The following is a 22654-nucleotide window of genomic DNA, read 5'->3' as shown; positions in this document are numbered from 1 at the left end:
GTGCCTGTAAGTACAGGTACTTCAGTGTCATTGCCTGCCCTTCTTGAGAATGATCAATGTAATCTCACAAAGGAAATTTCTCAAATGAGTCAAGTGGGTTTTGTAAATTTAACCACCTTCCCTGATCATCAAGCCGATTAAACACATAGTGGTGGTGCCTCTATCCATGGCTGTGGCAAGCAGAGCCAAGTGTAGCAACCTGGATTGGAACTGTTCTTCCCAAATCAGAAAAGCCCAGAGTTTTTGAAGTGGCAGTGCCTGGGTTTGTATATTTGGGAGTTTTTTTGGAGAAAGAGAGGAGAGATTTGACAGTCGTCAAGATCAGCAAGGTAGTCTAACTGAAGTATGAGTTCAACAGTGGTTGAATATGCAGCCTGCAGGCTTAGAAGCTCCCATAAAGGACATAACTTTATCTTGTCCTTGTGATTTTGTGCTTTGATTCAACTAACTAATGATTTATTATAACCTGGAGGGTAATAAAAAATACTATGCTGAAGCTTTTATCGTTTCATTTTGGTTCGCATTAAATTTTGGTACTATCTTTTACTGGTGTTTCTAACTTCCACTTTCTGTGTAAGTTTAGATTAATAACCCACATGTGAGAACTCGGGAAGGCAGGCTGTGTGTGTGTTCAGTGCTGGCTGTGCTGCTCTAGCCCATTTCTCTGGTTAAGATACTTGTCTCAGTGGGCTCTACTACATCCCGTATTATATTTTCACAAGTAGTTTGCTTGAGAAAAAAGAGAGGGTAAACATGAAGAAGCTGTATTTTTTTTGCATCTCCCTGCCTGAAGACATTGCTGCTGTGATGTTGCTGGATCCAGGCAACATGGCTTTGGAAACTCCCAAAAGGGTATTTCAGGTAAGTTGTAGTTGTCACATTCAGCTTTCCCAGGACAAAACCGACTTGATTCTTGCTACCCTAAACATCTCCATCAGGTGTGGTTAAACCAGACTGCTTTCCAGCCGAGATTCCCTTGCTCCCTGTTGTGTCATATCATGTACACATTTTGTGTTTACCTGTGAGGCTGGAATGTGATCCACACTGCAACTGGGGACTTACAAACCCTTTGGTAGCCATAGTATTGCTAAATCACTTTACCATGCTCCTGTTTCTTGTGGATATATATATATATATATAAAACAATATATATATTGTTCCTCCCCAGGTTCCCTTCCAGATCGATTTAGTGGAAAGCAACTTGGAAAGTTCATGCAGAGGTGTTAACAGTCCCCAGAATTTCTTTGTTTCACTCTGATGGCTGAAGAGCCTAGTGAGAACTCAACACAACTGCCTGATTTCAGGTCAAATTATGCCTACAGATTAATCTTCCTTTTATATACCATTTTAATACCACCCTGCTTCTGTAAATCAACAAAACTAGAGATGACTACAGTAATTATTATGATTATGAACACATATTTTTACTTATTTTTAATGCAGCACCATGAATCCCACTGTGTTGGGCATGATAGAGCAGCACCACAAGTACCAGTCCCTTACCAAACTTGCCAGAATCTGGAATATCTTTTGTTTCAGGTTTTTGGCATGGGATTACATGTTTTGTGTCTTCCTGTGCCTGTGCATTCCACTGTATAAAAAGAAAAGCAATAATTTTTGAGCTGCTTCTGCTGAGGAATTTTTGCCTGCTCTAAAATCACAGGCTCAGAGGGATGGAGGCGTTGGGGCAGTCGACGTGACATTGACCCCGAGGTAGAAAACAGCTCTGTCTCAAGCACTGCCCTTATCTCCTCTTCTGTTAGCTGGTTATCTGGAGCCTGCACCTTGCAACCTCAGGTGTATTGTCATCAATCATTTGCTATTTTCTTTTGCGTGCTGGTTCCTCTCTGCCCTTCCTTTGTTAATAACCCAGTTTGCCTATATCCATAAAAATATCTGATTGTGATACCATTTATCCAAAGCGCCATACATCCATCATGTACTTATGAGCGAGATAAACAAGGTCTCCTGGGAAATATGCCGCGAGAAATATATAGGATAAATAACTATATCAAATGTATGTCAGTGTGCAAAAGGGGAAAATCCATTCATTAAAACCTGGGTGGAACTGCAGTGTTTTATTGTACCCTCTAAGCTTTTAGTTTAACTAAGAAACATACATTTCTGCTGCTTATCTCATCTTGCACAACTCTCATGCTGCCCACTTCAGCAGGAGATATATTAGCTTCTTCAACTGCCATTGTAAATGTGTAATTGCTCATAATCTTTTCTCTTTTTTTTTTCCCCCCAGACCTTACAGGCAGCTTCTTCCTTTTTTTTGACTTCAGCTTCGCTGCTCCTGAATTTCAGCGTGCCCGATATTTGAGCCCTGGGGGTAGTGGAGGACTGGAGTGGTAGGAGAGGGGCACTACTCACGTGCCTTTGGTGTTTAAAGGAAGCCCTTGGGTTTGTATTTCAGTGCCTTGGGTTGTGAGCAGAGTCATGAGAATGTACAACTGCAGGTAAAACATAGCTTTTTCTGCTCTTATTTATATGTGTTTCCTAGTGGCATTTTATATGCAGTTGGATTTATTCTTTTTTGAGGTTCTCTAGCCTGTAATCTATCCTTCTAGAAACAGGTCTAAAAGCTGAGGATGCAGGTTCCCTTCCTGCAGGCCCCATCCCTCCCCACCCTCCAAGGCATCAGGTCTTTCTGTTCATTAATTTCTTCCCTCTGGTCACAAAAGAAGCATACTTGGCTTTCTGACTAAGGTGACTTTATACTCATTTGTTTGCATGCATTTTTCTGAGTCTTAAGAAGTTGGTGTAAATGTAAGCACTACCTAAGAGCCAAACTGGTCCTTGGTATAAGAGCCCTGTCTCATGTTTCTACTTAAACTAATGGTTTTAAACTAATAGAGCAGTGATTCAGACTTAGATATAAGAAAGAACTTTTTTACAGTGAGAGTGGTGAAACACTGGCACAGGTTGCCCAGAGAAGTGGTGGATGCCCCATCCCTGGAAACATCCAAGGCCAGCTCTGAGCAACCTGGTCTAGTTGAAGGTGGGATCATGGCAGAGGGATTGGACTAGATGACCTTTAAAGGCCTCCCTTCCAACCCAAACTATTCTATGATTCTGTGATTCTAAGCAGTTGGTATAAAGGTAAGAATCACCTATAAATCAAACTGTTCCTTGGTATAAGAGACCTGTCTCATGTTTCCACATAACCTGGTAGCCCAATGCCAAACAGCATTGATCAAACCACGGATGGGAAAACCTGCTGAGATCCTACATTTCCTGTTCCTTTGAGAAGTCTAAACCACACCGGTCTGTGGGTGCTTCATGCTGCTGCATATTCCTAACATAGAAGACATCAGAATCAGGCCCTTGGGAGCAAATTCCCCTCTGGGTAAATATCACCTTCACCTGGAAAAGCGAAGTTGGCTAGAAGGCCACAGCTTTGCTATTCATCATAGGGATTTTTCACAGAACAAGTACATCTGAGGATTCAAGACAACATGGTTTGTTGTTTTCAGCCTATGGTTTCATTTACAAGCAAAAGAGAAGTGATGGAAAATTGTCCTTTGGCAAACATGCCCACAAAAGAAAATATGGGGCCAGATCTTCAGGTACCATAAATCAGCCGTGGTGAAGGAACAACACTGATTTACATCAGCTGAGCGTCAGCCTATAAATCCCCACTGACACGCTGTTGAAAAACAAGCATTTCCAAGCACCAGAGCTATACCTGAGCAATTTCTTTCACTAAACCATGATTCCTTTCTACTCCCTCTTTCCATTCATATGTATATAGAAGGGCTGCTTTGTGCTTTGAGGTTTTGGTGCTCTTGTTGTTGTTCATAATGCCTGATTCCTTCTCAGGGCTTTTTTTCCGTTCTTCCCTTGTAATGAAAAGCTCAGTAAAATGAAGTACCTTTCGCCTTCCACCCATCCCAGTTTTTTGTGGCAGTTCATTAAGAAGAGGGAGCTGCAGGCTCTCGCCCTGGTCTCTGGGCACAGTTCAATACTGTGTGCATTCTTGTGCTGAGATTTACGTCTCACATTCAAAAAAGCTCCTTAAATCAAGCAGCCCGTTAGCATCTTCTCAGGCTCTGGGTGCCTGGGAGATAAAATGCCTGCGTGCTAATAGTCAATTCATCACTGATCTCACAGAAGAATAGGCTTTGCTTATGTGTGAACATCCTCTGCAGAATGGTTGTGTTTGAGCCTCTCCATTTATTACTTTATTTATTTATTTTAAATTCTTCATCAGTTTGGGTTTACGTTTTGCAATGATGCTTTTTAGGCTTAAGCCTTCTCCACACAGAGCAGCATATGGCTTTGCTGCAAATGCAGCCCTGGCCAATATGCTGGACTTAAAAATCTGACAGTGCCAGCTTACAAAAGTTCCATGGTACATATGTCAATACCAGCTGCATAAAACTGCAAGGATCATGAGCTTCTTTTTGTATTTTGCAAAGGCAAATATATAAACTTTCTGAGAGTCAAGCTTACTTATGTAAACACTTGCAGTAAATTTATTTCATGACGTTGTAGCCCCACAGTCATCTAGCAGCAAAGCCACCTGTGTGAATTTTCCACCATCTCCTGTACTACAGCTGTGCTGCTGTGCACTGAGGGGGGCTTCCATCACAATTGGTGAGGCAAAACATGTGTTCAGTCCACCAAAGCAGTTGGTCAGGTTTTGTACAGTGAATCCAGCACATCTCCATATGTACAGAAATGCAATACCAGCCAATTATTTCTCCTCAGGGTAATTCCATTGCATGCTTGGAGTATTTATAGCCCAGCACAGACTCCAAACCACTCTGGCCTGGGTACCTGTGGGCTTTCAGCAGGCTCTGCTCTGCAGGGGCCTCCCAGTGCAGGGCTGCCCACCATTCTGTGGGGCGGGGTTGGTGCACTGCCGGCTGCGCCGCGACGTGCCCGCCTGGCACGGGGACCAGCCTGACCAGCAGCTCCAGCGCCCATCTGTCACACCACCTGCAAACACATTGAAAAGAAAGGGAAAAACAAACAAACAAACAGAAGTATTTAGTTCTGAAGTGCCACCTACAGCCACCTACCTTGGGTGGGAGCAGGGGAGGGAGATGGAGCAGAATGCCAACAACGCTTTTGGATTTCAGCTCTGGCTGTAACCCTTCTGGTTATGGACTCCCTGCTCCATCCCAGCAGTGCCCAGCACACAGACAGCTGTTGAGATAAAGGCCCTTTGAAGCCAGGGGAGATGAATCACCTCAAACACCAACAGCTGTTTCTTTTTCTTCTCTGCTCATTCAAAAGGCTGTGCCCTGGCTCTCCTTTCCCAAAGGGCACCTGACAGCTCTCTCTGCACTAACTTTTTCACCCCTGACCAAGGAAGAGGGACAAAAGTCCCCTGATGTCATGGAGGGGTTGTGGAAAGTCTGCTCATCCTTTTGGAGATGGGTCATTTCAAGGCTTTTCCATCACAGTACAGACTGAGTTGTCAGGAGCGGTCGATATTATGGATTATGGTGGTGCTCCTGAATGATGGGAATGCTTGATGGCTGTCATTTACTGTCGTTTTTTATTTACTCATCTGGCCTTCATGCCTGGCTTGGGCACTTTATTAATCCAGACAGCACAAATGGATGCGTGTGCTCTTACTTAGTGCTGGGTGTAAAGCTGGGCTTTCCATCTGCCGAAACGTTGTGCTTTAAAAAAACTGACTGTGTTCTTAAATGAGTTTTGGGACTAAAAATTTGAAACTAAAAGTTGTGCATGAGTCAGAAGTGTGTCTGTCCCCACTATTGCAAAAATCAGGGAGCACAAGGCTGGCCTATGCTCTGCTCTCCATGTGCTCTTTTGGGGGCAGGTCCTGAGCCTTCCATGCAAATTCCTTGGATTTGGAGGCAACTCAGAGAACCTGAGCTTTTTAAAGAAACCCACTTTGCAGTCACTGAAGCAAAGCTTTTGAATTCAGCTTCATAAACCATCTACCCAGCTCTGCTCAAACTCCTTAGCTCATCACAGCTTTGATTTTCCAGTGTGAGATCTCAGTGATGAGCACATGGTTGAAGGCCTGGAGCTCTGCCTGGTGGAACTGCTCTGAAGATGGATTTTTCTGCCAGCTTCATGTGCTGAAATTTGGATTTTTTTTGTCATCATGAATCAAGACAAAAATACCCAGAAAGAACTGCGACTTTTTTTGGAGATGAAAGAACATGTTCCAAGCTTGGCTTTTGTTGCCACCCATTTAATTTTTTAGGATAGTATATAAAGTGATAAAGGAAACATAAATAGAAGCCTGTCACTTTTGAAAAACAATTTTTTCACCCCAAAATAGATACTTCCCTCTAGTTAAAATGCATCTCAGGGAGTGGCGGGGGGGGGAATCTGGTTATGTGGCAATTTTTTACTAAAACAGCATTTTTGGTGGCATGTTGTTTGAGCACCACTTCCCAGTTGTTTCACGTGACCCTTTCCCCCTCCCTTCTCTCCCTGACTTTAGAGGTTTGTGCTCTCATCCTTGTAGCAGACATCCTTAGTGGAATGCCACAAGCCCTCTGGAGGATCACCAGCCTAAGAATGTGACATGGCAGTCAGCAAGGACCAGGTGATGGTTTTGTTTACAGTAATGAGCTATCTCTGTAGAGCAATACAGGCAGAGCTCACCCCTTGATGGGCAGTGGGGGCAGCTGGGTTTTACCAGGATGATGCCACCCAGCTCAGCTCTTTGCAACATCTCGGTAAATCTCCAGCTATTAAACACACCCTAATTTCCACCACTTTATTTATAGTAATTATAAAATCACAGAATAGTTTGGGTTGGAAGGGACCTTAAAGATCATCTCATTCCAACCCCCCTGCCATGGTCAGGGACAACCTAGACTAGGTTGCTCAAAGGCCCATCCAACACTTCCAGTGATGGGGCAGCCACAGCTTCTCTGGGCAACCTGTGCCAGGGCCTCACCACCCTCACAGTAAAGAATATCTTCCTTATATCTAATCTAAACCTGCCCTCTATCAGTTTAAAGCCATTTCCTGAGCTGCTAATTTCAGTCTCTTGCAGGACTGCTCAGGATAGCTCAGCAACAAAAGTGATACAGAAGTGAAGGCTGGATTGATGCATGGATGCAAAGAGCTGTTGGTTCATAGAATCATAATATGCTGAGTTAGAAGGGACCCACAAGGATCATCAAGTCCAGCTCTTAGCCTCACACAGGACTATCCCCAAGAGTCGCACCATGTGCCTGAGAGTATCATCCAAATGCTTCTTGAATTCAGGCTTGATGCTGTGACCAGTTCTCTGGGGAGCCTTTTCCAGTGCCCAACCACCCTTCGGGTGAAGAACCTTTTTCTAATATCCAGCCTGTGGAGAGGGAAACCCAGTCTGTTGGCTGCTTTTTGCCCTCCCCTGTTTGAGGTGCACAGCAGGGTCTTACCTCGGCGCTCAGTCTGCTCGCAGGCAGGGCCCCTGGACCCCGCATTACACTGGCAGGAGCAGGTGTCCCCCACCAAAATGGGTTCTCCATTGTTCTGGCAAGGCCCACAGCGGCAGGCATTGAACTCCAACAAATATTCATCCAGAGCCCGTTTCAGGTTTTGCCGCTTGGTTTCCATGTCACCAAGGTTGCTTCTGCGGAGAATTTCGTGGATGGGCTGCAGCTGCATAGGATGGAGATGGATAGCATGGAAACAATTTCAGCTGGGCATCACTGAGACGCTGTGACATTGCTGGATAAACTCAGGACTCGGGAAAAACTCATTTGTCTTCCTCGACAGCTGCATGTACATCATGCAAATGTGTTGCTGCGACTGATGGGCCCCAGTGAGAAACCACCGTTCCAAAACCTTCCTCATCTTAGAGGTTTGTGTGGGATTGGCTTCTCTGGACATGCTTTGGAGTTTTAGTAGGGATTCAAATGATAAATTAAAACACCCCAGTAAGCCCATTTTTTGACTGATTTCTTAGTGCTGTCACAATATCTGAGATTCTTGCATGCTTTTTGCCTTTTTGAAGAAAATGTTTTGGTAAGAGCTTTGGACAGAGGGACTCATCAAAATTTATTGCCAGCCTACCACTTGCAGTGTCCAGATTGTGAAATAACCAGTAAATGCTGAGAATGAAGAATATCGCCTATGTATTTTTTGTCCTTTGATGTAGTGAAATGTACTGTCATGATGTAGTGAAATAATACTGCAACCTACAGCTTTAAGAATATAACTTGCTCATCATATTTCCAGTAGCAAAATCAAGTTCCTGTATACCAGCAAAAACAGTCCAGTTTGGGCAGCTGTAATTATAACTTGCCCAACTGACTAGTAATATTCAAATGAATATTAAAGCTAAAAGCTCAGGACTGTCTGAGAACAGTTATTTATACTTGTCCATCCATGCATCTGTGCAAACACTGTGTGTAGGCCAGAAATTGGTGGAAACTATTCCTAAAGAAGAGCTGGGCATCATCTCATTGCACAAGGCATAGTGAGAGTGATTCATGGGGAGGATCAGGGTCAGCTGGGCTTTGGTAAGAGCTCTTAGGCAAATTTGCACAAGGCTGTTTAACAAACTGAGGGAACTGCAGATAAGAGCTGCTGCAGTGGACACGAGCTCTTATCGGCCACTTCGGTTGCAGAGTGACTGCTCAGCTCTGGAGCAGCCAACAGAGAGGTCAGCACATGGTTTACTGGAAAAGTGCAATAAATTTTGCCCAGGATTGATGGGAACTTGTGCAGAAAGGTGAATAACCTGCAGCTGGAACTGAAAGTGCTTCTACGCTATCAGAGCTTTCTGCCATCAGGGTGCTGCCCAGGAAGGCTTGCACAATCCTTCTTGCCCTGCCAGTAACACAGATCCATTTTCCCTTCTCCCACTCTCTGTCAGAGCTTTCAAATGTGCTTTCAAAGGACGACAAGAGGGATAGAAGCAGCTGCATGTCCCTGCCATGATGGAGGTCCTTCCCCCACACCCCACAGCTGCTCTCCTGGAGGAGACCAGTGATCTTGGCATCTTAGGATACATGTGGCACTGCTGACCACAGCTGAGGAGTTGTGGCCACCTCCTCATGTCTCTGCCATCTCTGTCCCTCAAGTATTTGATTGTAGAGTTGCTGCTCCCTCTCCCTTTCCATCTCCTCTGCTTGCACCCATCTCCTCATCTCAGAAACTATATTAGATGCTTCAATGATCTTTCCATTTTGAGGCATCCAGTGAAACTAAAGGGAGAGTACAGCTTTGATGATTTTTATGGCCACAGACCCTCTTTTTGGAGTGTGGAGAAAGACAGGACCCCCCTGAGAAAACAGCCAGGAGCCCCCTGCTCTGAGGACTCCTGAGGGGTCTGTCTATGCAGAGCCTTTGCTGGAGGGTGTTCAAAACACCTTCCCCAGCCCTCTGCAAGTCACCTGCTTATACAGGAGGGTGGACAGCATCAGGGAGAATAATAGGGATGAATGCAACCACAGTTCATTGTGAAGCTGTTTAGGAACACATCAAAAACTTAACTCGGCACTAATCCAGCATTAAGCTCCTTGTCCATCTCCCTGTGGATGCGGTCCGTGGGAGATGTACTCCCCATTGTGAAATGAATAAGAGGTTACCAGATCAGTGGCCCATTACATTTAATCTTGTTCTGTGATGGGATCACAATAAAAATACAAAATGATCTGCTCGACTACACTTTCATTCCTTATAGCAGCAGAGTTTCTTCAACTGCAGAAAAGCCTTACCTCAAAATCAATAACAGCAGGATTATATTTTAATGACCTTCCCCAGTGACGATACATATTGCCATCCCAACTGTTTAAGAGCCCTCCGCTGTAACTGGTATCTCCCCCTCTAATCCGAGGAATAATATCTTCCACAACTGCACTGTGGCTCTCACGATCTGAAAAGTTGAATTACACACATATTATTTAGTTACTGTTTCCACACATGCAGTAGAAGCTGCTTAATGGAGGTGAGATCAATCGTGCAGGGGGCTATCAGTGAGCTGCCTCCTGGAATCGATGGGAGCTTAGTGTTCCCTGCTTGTGGGGTGAGCCCTGCCACCTTATCACGAGGTAGTCAGTGACAAGATGAGCATCCCAAATGTTTTAAGCTGATAAGACCTGAAGAGCCTGCACACCTCCAGCCTTGGTTTCTAGTTAGGACATGGGCAATAGATCACACTGTCTACATCTCATTAAGTAATGTACAAATTTGGGATTTCCTACCCCCTTTGAGTATTTTTCTTAGTCAATTTTGACTTTTTACTAGTTGCCATGTTGCTTTTGCCATGCATGCCCAGTCTGTCATTGCTATAAGGACTGCAGCCTTCTAGCCACCCCACTGCCTCTATTTATATGTGCTTCTAATCCAGGTATTGTTACATTCATTCCTGCTCTTTAAAGAGCAATCAGGAATCCTGGAGACCTGAACTCAAGGTTGCTGTGGTCCCACCATGTCTGGGAGATGGCACCAGAGCTTTCTTTTTCATTCCTTGTGTGACCCTACTTGAATCTCCATGCCCAAGTGACCAGAAGAAGTGACACAAGATGCCTTAACAGACATCTGCCATGATATCATACCAGTTTTCAGAAATCCTTTCTTTTGGCAGTCAGAGTATGACGCAGATGCGTTCAGATCCAGTTTTTTCTCACTAGCTGTAAGGCCAAGTGACAGGCCAATACAGGCCCCGATCTCCTCACCTGTGACATCTGCAAAACAAAGGAAACAGGTAAATTCAGTCACTCATGCTGAGTGGAAGGATGTTAATTTTCCTACTTGTTTTCTTCTATTACTGAAGAAAATAGTTTCTTTTGTGGCCTGTATTTCAAAGTCAAGAGCTATTCTGGGCATAGGACAGTGAAGAAGATAGTATTTTTCATAAAAATTGTTTCTTAGAAAACATTAGAAGTAAATATCTTAATACAAGGCTTTGGGCATGTATGTCCTTGTTTGATCTATATATTTTAAACCAAACCATTATTTTTTTACAGGCTAACTCATAATTAGGGTAAAGCTGGGAACAGCAGCTGAAATCAATAGATCTTCACTAATTTTCCTAAACTCAGGATCTGACCCACCTGTTGGTGGCTTAAGTAGCAACTTGCAGGTTTGTGTGCTTAGAGCTGCTAGAGCCTTCCTGGTGCTGGGCTGCTGCCACCAGCACTGCCACCAGCACTGCCACCAGCACTGCCACCAGCACTGCCACATACATCAAGAAAATCTGTAACTGGAGAGCCATGAAGCGACTGCAGAGGGGAAGAAGGGAACTAATGAGATGGTTTCACCAAGGTAAGCAATGTGCGTATTTCATACAGCCAAGTTTTATGTAAGCACTTCAGTGTACTGCAAATAAAATAACTACTCTTTAGTAGTTAAAAAGTCCATTGATTTCTATAAGTACGAGTATTGTAAGTAATAGGTAACTTTTATATTACTCTTTTTGTCAAAGGACCTTAAAGTGTTTTACAAAGCAGCCTGGTGATCAATACCATGGTATTGAAAGGGAAGCACAGAGGTCAGTGGGGTTTGTGCATCGTGACTTAACGGTCTGAAGATGGAATCTCCATCCGAGTCCCAGCCTGGAGCATTGTCTGCTGAACTGCCTCACCCCAGCAGTTCAGTGGTTTGAAGTGGAAGGGAACTTTAAAGGTCAACATCCCCTGCACTGAGCAGGGACACATTCAACTAGAGCAGGTTCCTCAGATCCCCATACAACTTGACCTTGGATGTTTCCAGGGAGGGGGCATGCACAGAGTAAATTAGAAAGAGTCCTAATATATTCTGATTAATTAAAAATGCAGCAGTAAATCTTACCACTTGAGCACGTTTAACTATCGCACCACCTCTCTGGGCAACTTGTGCCAGTGCCTCACTACCCTCATTGTAAAAATATTTCTTCTTTAACCTAAATTGACCTTCTCTTAGTTTAAAACCATCATCCCTTGTCTTATCACAACAAGCCCTGACAAAAAGTTTGTCCTCATCTTTCTTACAGGCCCCTTTTAAGTGCTGGAAGGCCACAATTACGACACCTGAAGCCTTCTCCAGACTGAATGACCCAAATTCTCTCAGCCTTTCCTCATAGGAGAGGTGCTCCATCCCTCTAGTCATCTCTGTTGGCCTCCTCTGGACTCGCTCCGACAGTTCCATGTCTTTCCTGTGCTGGGAACCCCAGAGCTGAGTACAGCACCTGAGAGGCAGAATCCCCTCCCTCAGCCTGCTGCCCACACTGCTTTCGGTGCAGCCTGGGACACCACTGGCTTTCTAGGCTGTGAGCACACATTGCTGGCTCATGTCCAGCCTCCAGCCTCTCGTCCATGAGAAAGGGGCTGCAAGTCCCAGATTCAAACTGGTGACAGCTAAAGCATTCTCAAGACTGCAGTGGGAATTGCATCCCATTGCAAAACTGGGCTCTTGAGAAAGATTAAATGTGTGGCACTCAATTACTTGTACTAAACTGTTCAACAGTTGTAAACACAGTGGGTAAAGTTCATTCACCCAAAGCAACGTGAGTGATTGCTTATATTGGTGTTGGAGTGCCATAAAATTAAACTTGAGGAACACCCTGATTAATTGATTTGCCATGGCTCCCATTGAGTAATTATGTTCAGCGAGGGTCTGTCAATACAATTTGCTATTGGTTGCAGCAAGATCGGGTCTTGATAAATGAAAAGTGGTTATCATTGCAAAAGGGTGGTCATAGTAAATATTGGCACTTGAGGGGGGAGTCCTGATAGGTTTTTTTATATGATATAATTTGTGATAGTTAAATGTGCTCAAGTGATAAGATTTACTGCTGCATTTTGAATTAATCAGAACATATGAAGACTCTTTCTAATTTACTCTGTGCATAATGTTTCTCCCATAAATGTTCTTGTAATATGTGAACACATTATACTGTTTTCTGCTAAATAATAGAACCATAACAATCTATTTTAAAAACAAGTAATGAAAAATATTGATGGCAGAGCAACAAGGGACCTCTTTCTGACATATGTATTTATTTCACTCATGACCACATCCATATAAGCCCTTGCAGCCTGAAAACTAGAAATGGGTCTGGCAGCAAAACAGCAGTCCTGAGCTCTGCAGTGTGGTCTATTCCTGAGTATCTAAACAGAAAAGGTGATTTAATTTTCAAAATTCAGGTTGCCTAAATGCTTAAAGTCCATCTCATGTCTATGCTGAGCTAAATGCTCAGTGGCCAGCTAAAGCTGTCTCTCATTTAAGGAGGACTCAGCCAAGGGGTCTTTTTCCTGGGCATGTGTTTTAGTCGCTGGTCTATGAAAAAAGGAATATTCTCTTTTGCAGAGCATTTAACACACAGCCTTGTGAGCTAGGTGGGCTCTCAGGGTGCAGTGGTTGTTCTAAAGCAGGTGCCATGTTCCTCAGCCCTGTGGGGACTCAGTGATACATCTCCAGGCATCCGCAGAGCTTCACGCTCATCTTATGAAGCTCTAATTCTAAGATTTGAGCACTTATATCCTGATCCTGACCATTCCTCGGGGAAGGAGGATAATCCTCTTGCAAACACAGCCTTCAAGCATGGCTGTGATCAACATTAGAAAAATCAGGGATTTTTTACTAAATGCTTTCAGACTGTGGCATATCAGACACTTGCAGGTGGGTCCTTCTGGGTCAGCGTCGTGTGACATAGAGCTCTGCTGACTTGGTAAATGTGGACTCACTAGCACAGCCTGGATTAGATGAAAAATACACAGTGGTGCTGCATTAGAATGAAAATTACATCCCTACTGGGGCACATTTTTGTCTTTTGCTGAACTTCAACATCCTTCTTTCCCAAGATAAAGCATCTCGTAGCAATAAATCTCCCCCTTATATACACAGCAAGCACAAGATAAAGCAAAATAACAGCCTCCCTCCACATGCTTTTGATTCACTCTTCCTTTGAAATTGGCAGTCTGCTTCCTGAAGACTTGCTTGCCAAGACCTTGTTCACTTCTGTATCACTCACTCTTCAAAGCGAAGAAATGATTTGAAGAAGCATCACATTTCCAAACATTAGATGTTTGGGAACTTGATGAAAATTCTCTGAATTGGTGATTTCTTGTAGAATTGGCATGGTTAACACTCAATATGGAGTGGATAGTTATCCTAGTGCTGCTGGTACCAAACCATTTCAGACCAGAGGCAGAATTTGGGGCCGAACCATGGAAATTATCGGAATTAATGGAATTACAGCAATTTGCCCCAACTGCAGCAATTTGCACATGTTGTCCAAGATCACAGTTTCCTTCTGCATACATATCCAGCCTGGAGTTACCAAGGCAGTTACCTGGGTACCCTCTGCAGAGTGGTGTGATGGTCCATAGGGAAAGTGGGATCTGTTGCGTTGTTGACACCTTTACAAAAGTTGGCAATCTGGTTAGTGTACTAAAGTACCATATTATTTTTCTGCATCTTACGTTTTTTATGAGGAAAAATGTTATGCTTTGGTTCATGAGTAATGGCTATTCTTGCATTCTAGATATCTATAGTAGGTATTTTATCTAATTGAGATTCAAAGGTGTGGCTCTCCAGCCTCATCCACTCTAATTTGTTGAGAATTGGAGCTAACAGAGGTGTGTTAGTCTTCAGATATGACACTGAACAGAGTAAAGTGGTAGAGGTACTGCCAAGTACAGTGTGCTATTTCCATTTACAGAAAACTGCAGCCTTCACTATGAACAGGCTAAAAAGTGAATGAGCTGGCTTGCTGTACTCTGGATGAGTTTGCAAACCTTAAGTATTCATGAGAATGGCCAGAACAAAGACTATAAGAAATAGGAGAAGATTAGCAAGTGACACTGAAAAAATGGACAAGATAATGCTCAGGTTCCTTCTTAAACTATCAAAACCTTACCCAGATACTTCTGACATTAGACTGGGAAGCACATTTTGTGACACTCAAGCTAATCCCCTGCCATGTGGCCAGTAGTGCATCCATCTTGTGAATATGTGGATACCCCTATGTCATCCCCCCCGTGCATTTTTGGGCTTGTGATGAGTATATGTCTATCATGTGGTGGGATGGGCCAGACAGCTCACCAAAGACATGCTGATGAGCACCCACCCTCCCAGGGTCCAGGGAAGAGATGGCTGTGGAGATCCACCCCTCGGTCACCAGGTTGGAAAGAGCTGGTTTAGAGCAGAAAGTTGTGAACAGAGAATAGCTTCTCATTTTCTAACCTTTTCTTCGCATTTCCTCCTTGTTAATGACGAGGATGTACTCAAAGATGCCTCCCATGGTACCAGATGTCATGAAATGGGTGCCATAGTCATTGATGAATTTGGCATACATGCCATAGTTGTAGGTGTCTGGAAGCTCCTGCAGGGAGAGCAGTACATCTTCATGCAAAACAATGTTGTCCCTTCTCATCTTGAAACGGGCTGTCTGCACCTTTGTCACAGCTCTAATAAATGAAAGGTCCTGCAGGTAAAGAAAAAAGAAGCTGCAGTCAACATTCATTTAAAAAAATAAATTTCTCGTCTTTAGGCTTGCAGAGGAAAGCCTGAGTCTCTGACTGTCAGTGTATATTGAAGGCATGAAAACAAGCCCAGGTTTAAATGAAAGAAATTGTAATTCATTTTCTAGAGTCTTTTTCTTATGTACTGTGGAGGTGGAGGACAAAGCTGTGGTGTTGGATGCTACAAGGTTTTTTACTGATGTGTGAGGCTCAACTTGGTTTTCCTCCATTCTCTGTTTCTGCTATTTCTTTTTCTGGTTTCTTTTCCATAGTGTTTATTCCCTTTTGCTTTTTTCACAGCCTCAACCAGTGATACAGGACAAGGGTCAAGGCTAGGCAAGCCCAGCCCAGCTGTGGGGAAATACCCTGGCCAGGAAGGTGCTGATGGGGGAGGATTTCCTGGATATACCAACAGATCCACAACTCCACCTCTAGATTAGCCATTGCCTCGGACAAGGCTCCAGTGCAACCAGAACAGCCCTTTAAATGATTCCTCCAATAACTGATCATCATTTAGCTACAAACATTGTGTGAGTCTGGACAAGGGCACAGTAAATACTATAATGGTGCTCATTTCAAACAGCTTTTAAGGGCATTTTAACTCAGAACACCATCAAAGTAATTCTTCTTTATTGTTTTCTGTCAGCAGCCACAAGAGAAGTGGAGATGGGGCACGGTAAATGTGGGAAATACCAGCACTCATGTTATTAGATTGGAAAGAGGTCATCACAGCTAGTCCATGATGTAAGCCCGCTGTGAGAAGTACACCCTATTACCAGGTACTATTTTTTTCAGCACGGTATTTTAACCTCCCATAAAAAGTAGCATATTTCCCCATCATAAGGCAGCTTGTATTAATTTGAACAAGATATATTTGCTACTGGAGACCATTCCCTGAGGACTATTGTTTGGATCAGCATCTTGATATTTCCTCCTCCCTCATCGTCACTTTTAAGCATTTTTTTATTTATGTGCTTAATGTAGCCATGAAACAGAATGGGGTGAGATGACATGTGTTGTGGCACTTCGTAATTCAATTTTATTCCCACTCCCTGTTTGCTAAAACATACAAAGAACAGCAAACAGGATTACTGACGATCATACATTTGCAATTACATGAACAAATTAAGGTACAATTACTGTGTTAAAAAATGCAATTGAGAGAATAAACTGACATAAGTTACAGCCAGACCATGTGATGCACAGATGATACGACTGGAGCATATGTATCACTGATTTGGTTGGGGTGTTTTACCTTTGCAGTGTATTCCGTGAAATTCTTCAGGGATCCTTTGCCACCTGATAAAGTGAGGCCCAGGTTTACCAGTGTATCTGAACCTGCAGGCCCAATTCCAACGGTAAAGCCCATTGTTTTGGATTTATGACTTTTAAGGGCATCAAGCAGATCCTTTGAATCGTCGTAAAACTCAAAAGTGAATCCAGAATCAGCATGAGCCTAAAATGAAAGGAGCAGACATTAATTTTCTCAGGTACTTCTCTTCCTTTTTAATCTTCATTTCTTCAAGGAGCTGATAGTGCCTCTGCTTGAAGCCCGTGATGCTCCTGACAGCACCGGCATTGACTTCAGTGAATGTGGAATAAGGAATTAAGTCACGTGACATTTCATTTGGAAATATGTGAGAAATGTGGATAAAGCCAAGCATTTTGCTTCATCCATCTCCAAGCAGGGGAGAGGTTTGTGTTTAGCTACTCAAAGCCAGAACTGGTAATGTTACCTATTAAGATAGCTTGACACTTCCCATTATAAAACCTTCCTTCTAGTTCCTTACAGCTCTGCCAAATCCTAATGATTTGGACTGATTTTTTTTTATTCTCCAGCCTGCTTCTGGATGAATTTATTTAGGAAAAAAATTTAACAGCCATTTATGGTGGCAAGACCAGAAAACAAACATTGTTTTGCCTCTGTTTTAGAGAAGTGACCTTTTTCTTGACAGTTTTACCTTGCTGGTATGTGGAATTGAGCAGTCTTGCTGAATCTAGGCTGTATTATTTGCCAGCTCTGTAAAAAGCCAGCCCCAGTGTTCAAACTGGGGACTAAGGGGCCCAGGGGACTCTGCCTGCTAAGAGGACATGAAAGATGCTTGCATTGAGTCTGTGGCCGTAATATTTCCTAGGAATAATATGTTTTCATTTGTTCATGTCAAAAAGCACGATGGATGTTTCACAGTGTGGCGAAGGCACCCACTGACGATGTGGGAGACCCAGGTTGAACCCCTGCTCTACTAAGATCAGTCTCCAACATCATATGTGACTTTGTGGACTATAGGTATTGTGATACACGGTGATAGGTTTCAGGATCCCTATCTCACTCAGAATTTGGATTTATGTCCCTTGTAGCCATGCCATAGACTTAAAACACTTTCAAAGATTGAACCAGCGGCATCGTTACAGTTTTACATGTGGCCACCTGCATCCCTAGAGAGGTGAGTGGCTTGTGCAAGCTCTACAGCTCATTAATAGCAGAATTTAGAGAAAGCCCATTTCTCTTAGCTCTGACTAGGCCAGAGTAAGCAGTGGCAATGCCTGGGTGATAAAGCATGTTAGTTCCTTGATGTGCCATAAAACAGCATTTATATCATCGATTGCCTGTTTTCTCGGCGACAGCTGGGGAAAGGTAACTTGAAAGACAACCTGTAGTGAATGATAAAATGTATTTGATATCTGTAGGAAGTTTGGCTTTTTACTGGGAAATCACTGCTAAATTTGACCACTCAAAGCACTTACTAGGAATTGGTATATGTGAAAGTTGTAAGGTTTGCGGAAATACTTCTCGTCATCCCCGTAGTACAGACGTTCGCAGGCAGCATCGTACTTCAGCTCCCGCCACTCTCCATTGTAGACATACTCACAGTGGCCTCCAAAAAACTCAGGATCGTATACAAACTGTCTCTCTTCCTGTGTTAGGATATTGTATCTTGGAAAGAAATAGCATTCAGAAAGTTATCCATCATTCCTGTTTTATTCCCTCAACAGTCTCTGTCACAGGCTCTCCTGACACTACAGGTTATCTAGCCTCAAGTTTCCTGAGGAATTTAAATAGAACTTAAAATTGGGTTGGGTTTGCTCTCTTGTTGCTATCTCCTTCCCAAAGCTAACAGACATTACAGACAAACAACCATTTTAATTCCAAAAACATTAGTTTGGACTCATATGCTAGAAATGGAAGAAATCAGTGAAGTTGTTCAGCCCCTCCCAGCATATACAGTTATGAAAGTCCCAAAGTCCTGGAATTCCTTCAGGTCTCCCTTTAGCCTAATGTATCTCACTGTCACAAAGTGCTTCCTGGCATTTCATATAATTATTTTCTATCTTAATTTCATCTCTTTCGTTTTAATAATGGTCCCATTTCTCAGGGCAGTTAACACCCTCCCTAGACATGCAGTCAGCTTGTGCTTTGCCAAGTCTCTCACTTATTATTTCCTTGTTCCTCCTTCTTCCCTCTCTCCAGCCCTCACATCTGCTGCCCTCTGAAATCCCTCCCATTACTTAGCATTCTCTGTAATTCCATGGCTTGAAATGAAAATGTTATTCAAACTAGACAGCAGCATTTCTCTTCACAACAGGGAATCACCTTTAAGACTAACATAGTAAACCCCATTGGTTTTGTATGTTCTACAGGAGAAGCACATCAGAGAGCAGAATTAAATATGTTTCTCAGTGAAAATTAATACATGTCCAGAGCCAGGGACACATTTATCTCATGGACTCCAGAGAGCACTGGATCGAGCTGATGAGAAGGTTATCTAATGGCTGACTTCAATCTCATACCTTAGTCCATGTTCATAGAATCCTAGAATGGATTCTATGGGTTGGAAGGGACCTTAAAGATCATCTCATTCCAACCTCCCTTCCATGGGCAGGGACATGTTTTCATAGTGAAACTGCAGTATCTTGGTTAAAACACAAGATTTACAACAAGATTGTCACAATGCACAATTTGCCTTTCAAGCTGTACTGAATTTCTCTTTTGTCCATATCACCCAATCAAAATTTGAAGTAGGGAAACATTTTTTCTTGGGTAGGAGTATTTACTCTGCATATACTCATGTGGAGTTCAACCTTCCTGCCTTGAATCTGTGCTCTGAAGTCCTAAATCCTGGAGTTAAATCTCCTTCAGGATGAATGCCACCAGGCTGCTGCATTTCCAAAGTCTGCTGTTTGCTTTAATATATTACTTTTTTCAACTGGGGAAAGCTGTGAGATAACTGGGATATATTTTTACAGGAGTAAAAAGAGGGCATCCCAAGTACAGTGTGGCTGGGAGAGGCCAAGGTCAGAGAGTAAATCTGAGAGAGGATTTGAAATAAAAGCTGGGATGAACCCTCTTGCCTCCCTCGTTGCTACCCGTGGTTGCATGGGACAGCACCCTGTCAGTTCATGGACCACTGCAATTACTAAGGAAGAGCAATATAAGGATCCAGTTTTGATTGTGAGAGTAGAAGCTATTGATTAATTACTCACCCTTGGACTGCTTTTATAGACCCCGGGACTGGGAACAGGTCTTTACAAGGGCTTTCAGTATCTTCATCCTCACAGTTCTCCTCATCAGACCCATCTCTGCAGTCTCTCTCTCCGTTGCACACAAGGTGACGTTTAATACAGCGACCTAAAGTGCACAGATGCAGGCGATGGCTTATCCGCCCTTCTGAAACACTTGCTGGCAGCTTGCATTGGTTGGACTCTTTTTCACCCATATCTCAGGGCCACAGGAAGTCATACTGGGTGTTAAACACAGTGTTCTTCCAGTGGGAATGTGCTTTTCCAAGCTCCTTGCAGGAAGTTTCCCTTTGCGACCCAAGTGAGCACAGCTCTGAGTTCAAGCTGGCCACTCCCATGGGGTGGGAATCGAGGTGAGGTTGCCTCACTGCCCTGACTTTATTATCTAAAATTATGGTCTTGGAAAGTTGCTATAGGAATAGCTTCTCCACTTGGCTTAAGGAAGTCAACTCCATGTTTATAAAGTGCAATTTTGCCTCTTCCCATTGCAGGAGGTACTTGGGGGATTTATTGCAATAGAGTGCAAGAATGGATGTTTGTAGGAAGGGCAACTTGGAAGAGCTTTTGCCTCTGGGAGTGAGGAGAAAGCCTTGACATGACAATCATGGCAGAAGGGATCTGGCACTGCTGCACTTGTCCCAGTGGAAGGACAGTGACCTACTCCAGCTGCTGAGCTAGTTGCAGAGCTAATGTGTGGTTCTAAATTTTAACAGAGTTTTCATTAGATGCTCAAGATGGAAGTTTGAGCCATTTGTGTAGAAACAAAAATCTGTCAAGGCTAGTCAAACTCTCAGAGAACAGCCGTATTATATCCCAGCCCTCAGAGCTGAGGATGGCTAAAAATAAATAAATCACCCCAACAGATTGCTAGTTGGATTGATGATTGAACTATGTCTCTAGCGGGGGAAAAAGCAGTGTGTTGTGAGAGCGTTGTGCCCATGGAGGGGAGTGTGAATGTGTAGCACAGCAGTTGGAGCAGAGTATTTCTACTCTCTTTGTTTTACTGAAAAATTAACATTTTCTGTGTCACACAGCCTTCTTTCTATCTAAATCTGAGCGTAATGTGGATGCATTTCTGTAAAAGTGGGGGGAAAAACAAAGAGGGGAAATTTCCTGCTTCCCCTTGCACTGGTTCACCGTCCTGCCACCTGGTTGGCAGGGGATTGATATCATCCCAGGGCTGCCCAACCAGGAAAAAAAACCTCTTTGGCAGGAGTCTGTGCCTGATTCACTCACCTGTTTCCTCACACTGAAAGTCCTTCCCACAGCTGGGGGGTTCAGTACACGTGGTCTCAGCATGACAAGTTTGCTCATCCCAGAGGTGCCCTGCACATCTCCTCCCTGCAAACCTCGCCGGCTGCACCAGCCTCCGGTACCGGTGCTACAGCACACAACAGAGACAACCACTTGTATCCCCCACAGACATCACCTCCGTGGGCTATAAAGCAATCAAAACTATCATTTTTATCTATATTCCTTTTTTTTTTTAATACGGCCCAAAGACTTTGTACGTGGTAAATGGAGAGGGAGCGTCAGCAGAGAGGTGGGAAGTTGATAGGTGGGAATTTAGAGGAGGTTGGAAGGAATGTTTTTGAAATATCTCTTCTCTGTTTTATACCTTGGAAATAATATGGCATTTTTCCAGTTACACATGCTTTGTCCTGGAATGTAACAGGCTGTGTTAGATGGACACAGACACTAATTACAACACTGATCCTGCAACATTTCTGATGGATTATTAATGAGAATTGCTGCTCTTTAAACTAGGAAGGGGAAAAAAAAGGGAAAGGGAGAAGAGCCAAATAATTTACTGATTATAACCACAGGAATGAAAAAAGCAGGGATAACATAAACTCAGTAGAAAGCAAAATTAGATATTTAAAAATAAATTCTAAAATTATGATGACATATGTGAAATGATATAAAAATTAAGAACAGGAGCAGATGAATGAAGGCTGCTTCTAATTTCTTTTCATTGGAATATTTGCATTAAGAATCAGGGGATACTTAATTAAATCTGAGATAAAAAGGGAAGAAAGTCTTGGGCAAGTATTCTGGCCTGATTCTTCCACCATTTGCCTTGATTTTCCTCTTCCTGTTCTGCTGCCTCAAATTTATTCCCCAGTTTACACCAGGGTAAGTAAGAACCTCTCAAGTAGAGGAGCATCTCCATCATATTTGGATGGGTTTACTGGATGCTTTGGAATGATGAATATGTATAATATATATAATTAATGTGTGTACATCCTCATCACAGACACATCTGAAGATAAATGAATACATTACAGTGGATCCTTACTTTTTTCTCTTGACAAGGAAAGCAATCAGTCCATCCTGACCACTGGCTCAGCTGACAGTCGACAGGAGCTGGAGAATTAACATCTCTGCTGCTTCTTCTAAGGGGGGAGAGAGAGCGCAGTCTAAGGTCTTTGAAGTTGTGTTTTAAGGAGGGCTGGAGACCAGAAGAGGGGAAATGGTCTCTGTGTGTGTTTTTCCACCAGGAACCTATGTTGTAGGATGTGGGAAGCATCCCTTAGCAGAGGCGACTGTATCACAACCTGAGATGTCCCACCCAGGTATTCACTGTCAGCATTGATCAGGGGCCACAGGTGCAGTGCTTGAGGATTTTGTGTTGGACTTCCTGCTTTCCCAAGAGATCCTAGCCCTTTCCAATAGGTAGATTTAAAATTATGATTAAATATATGTACATAATATATATTTAAGAGCAAACACACTGAATAAACAGAAGGGAT

At 43.3% G+C, this 22654-nt stretch overlaps 1 protein-coding gene across 1 annotated transcript in view; it reads right to left on the bottom strand.

The window, feature by feature from the left end:
* Positions 1–4454: 4454 nt before the first annotated feature.
* The window catches only part of C8A (complement component 8 alpha subunit), a 20207-nt gene continuing 2007 nt past the window's right edge, over positions 4455–22654 (bottom strand). The window contains exons 2-11 of the mRNA XM_017805727.1: positions 22201–22297; positions 21138–21282; positions 19866–20010; positions 18129–18318; positions 16639–16839; positions 15106–15346; positions 10497–10625; positions 9657–9814; positions 7371–7593; positions 4455–4947 (exon numbers count right to left, since the gene is read on the bottom strand). Of these exons, the coding sequence (XP_017661216.1) occupies positions 4796–4947; positions 7371–7593; positions 9657–9814; positions 10497–10625; positions 15106–15346; positions 16639–16839; positions 18129–18318; positions 19866–20010; positions 21138–21282; positions 22201–22297 (1681 nt within the window). The 3' untranslated portion in view covers positions 4455–4795. The remainder of the gene's footprint in view (positions 4948–7370; positions 7594–9656; positions 9815–10496; positions 10626–15105; positions 15347–16638; positions 16840–18128; positions 18319–19865; positions 20011–21137; positions 21283–22200; positions 22298–22654) is intronic.

This window comes from Lepidothrix coronata, unplaced genomic scaffold, assembly GCF_001604755.1.
Source record: "Lepidothrix coronata isolate B3197 unplaced genomic scaffold, Lepidothrix_coronata-1.0 Scaffold12, whole genome shotgun sequence".
Classification (NCBI taxonomy): Eukaryota; Metazoa; Chordata; class Aves; order Passeriformes; family Pipridae; genus Lepidothrix; species Lepidothrix coronata.
The sequence above is the reverse complement of the archived record's forward strand: the minus strand, read 5'-3'. Positions and strand labels throughout refer to the sequence as shown.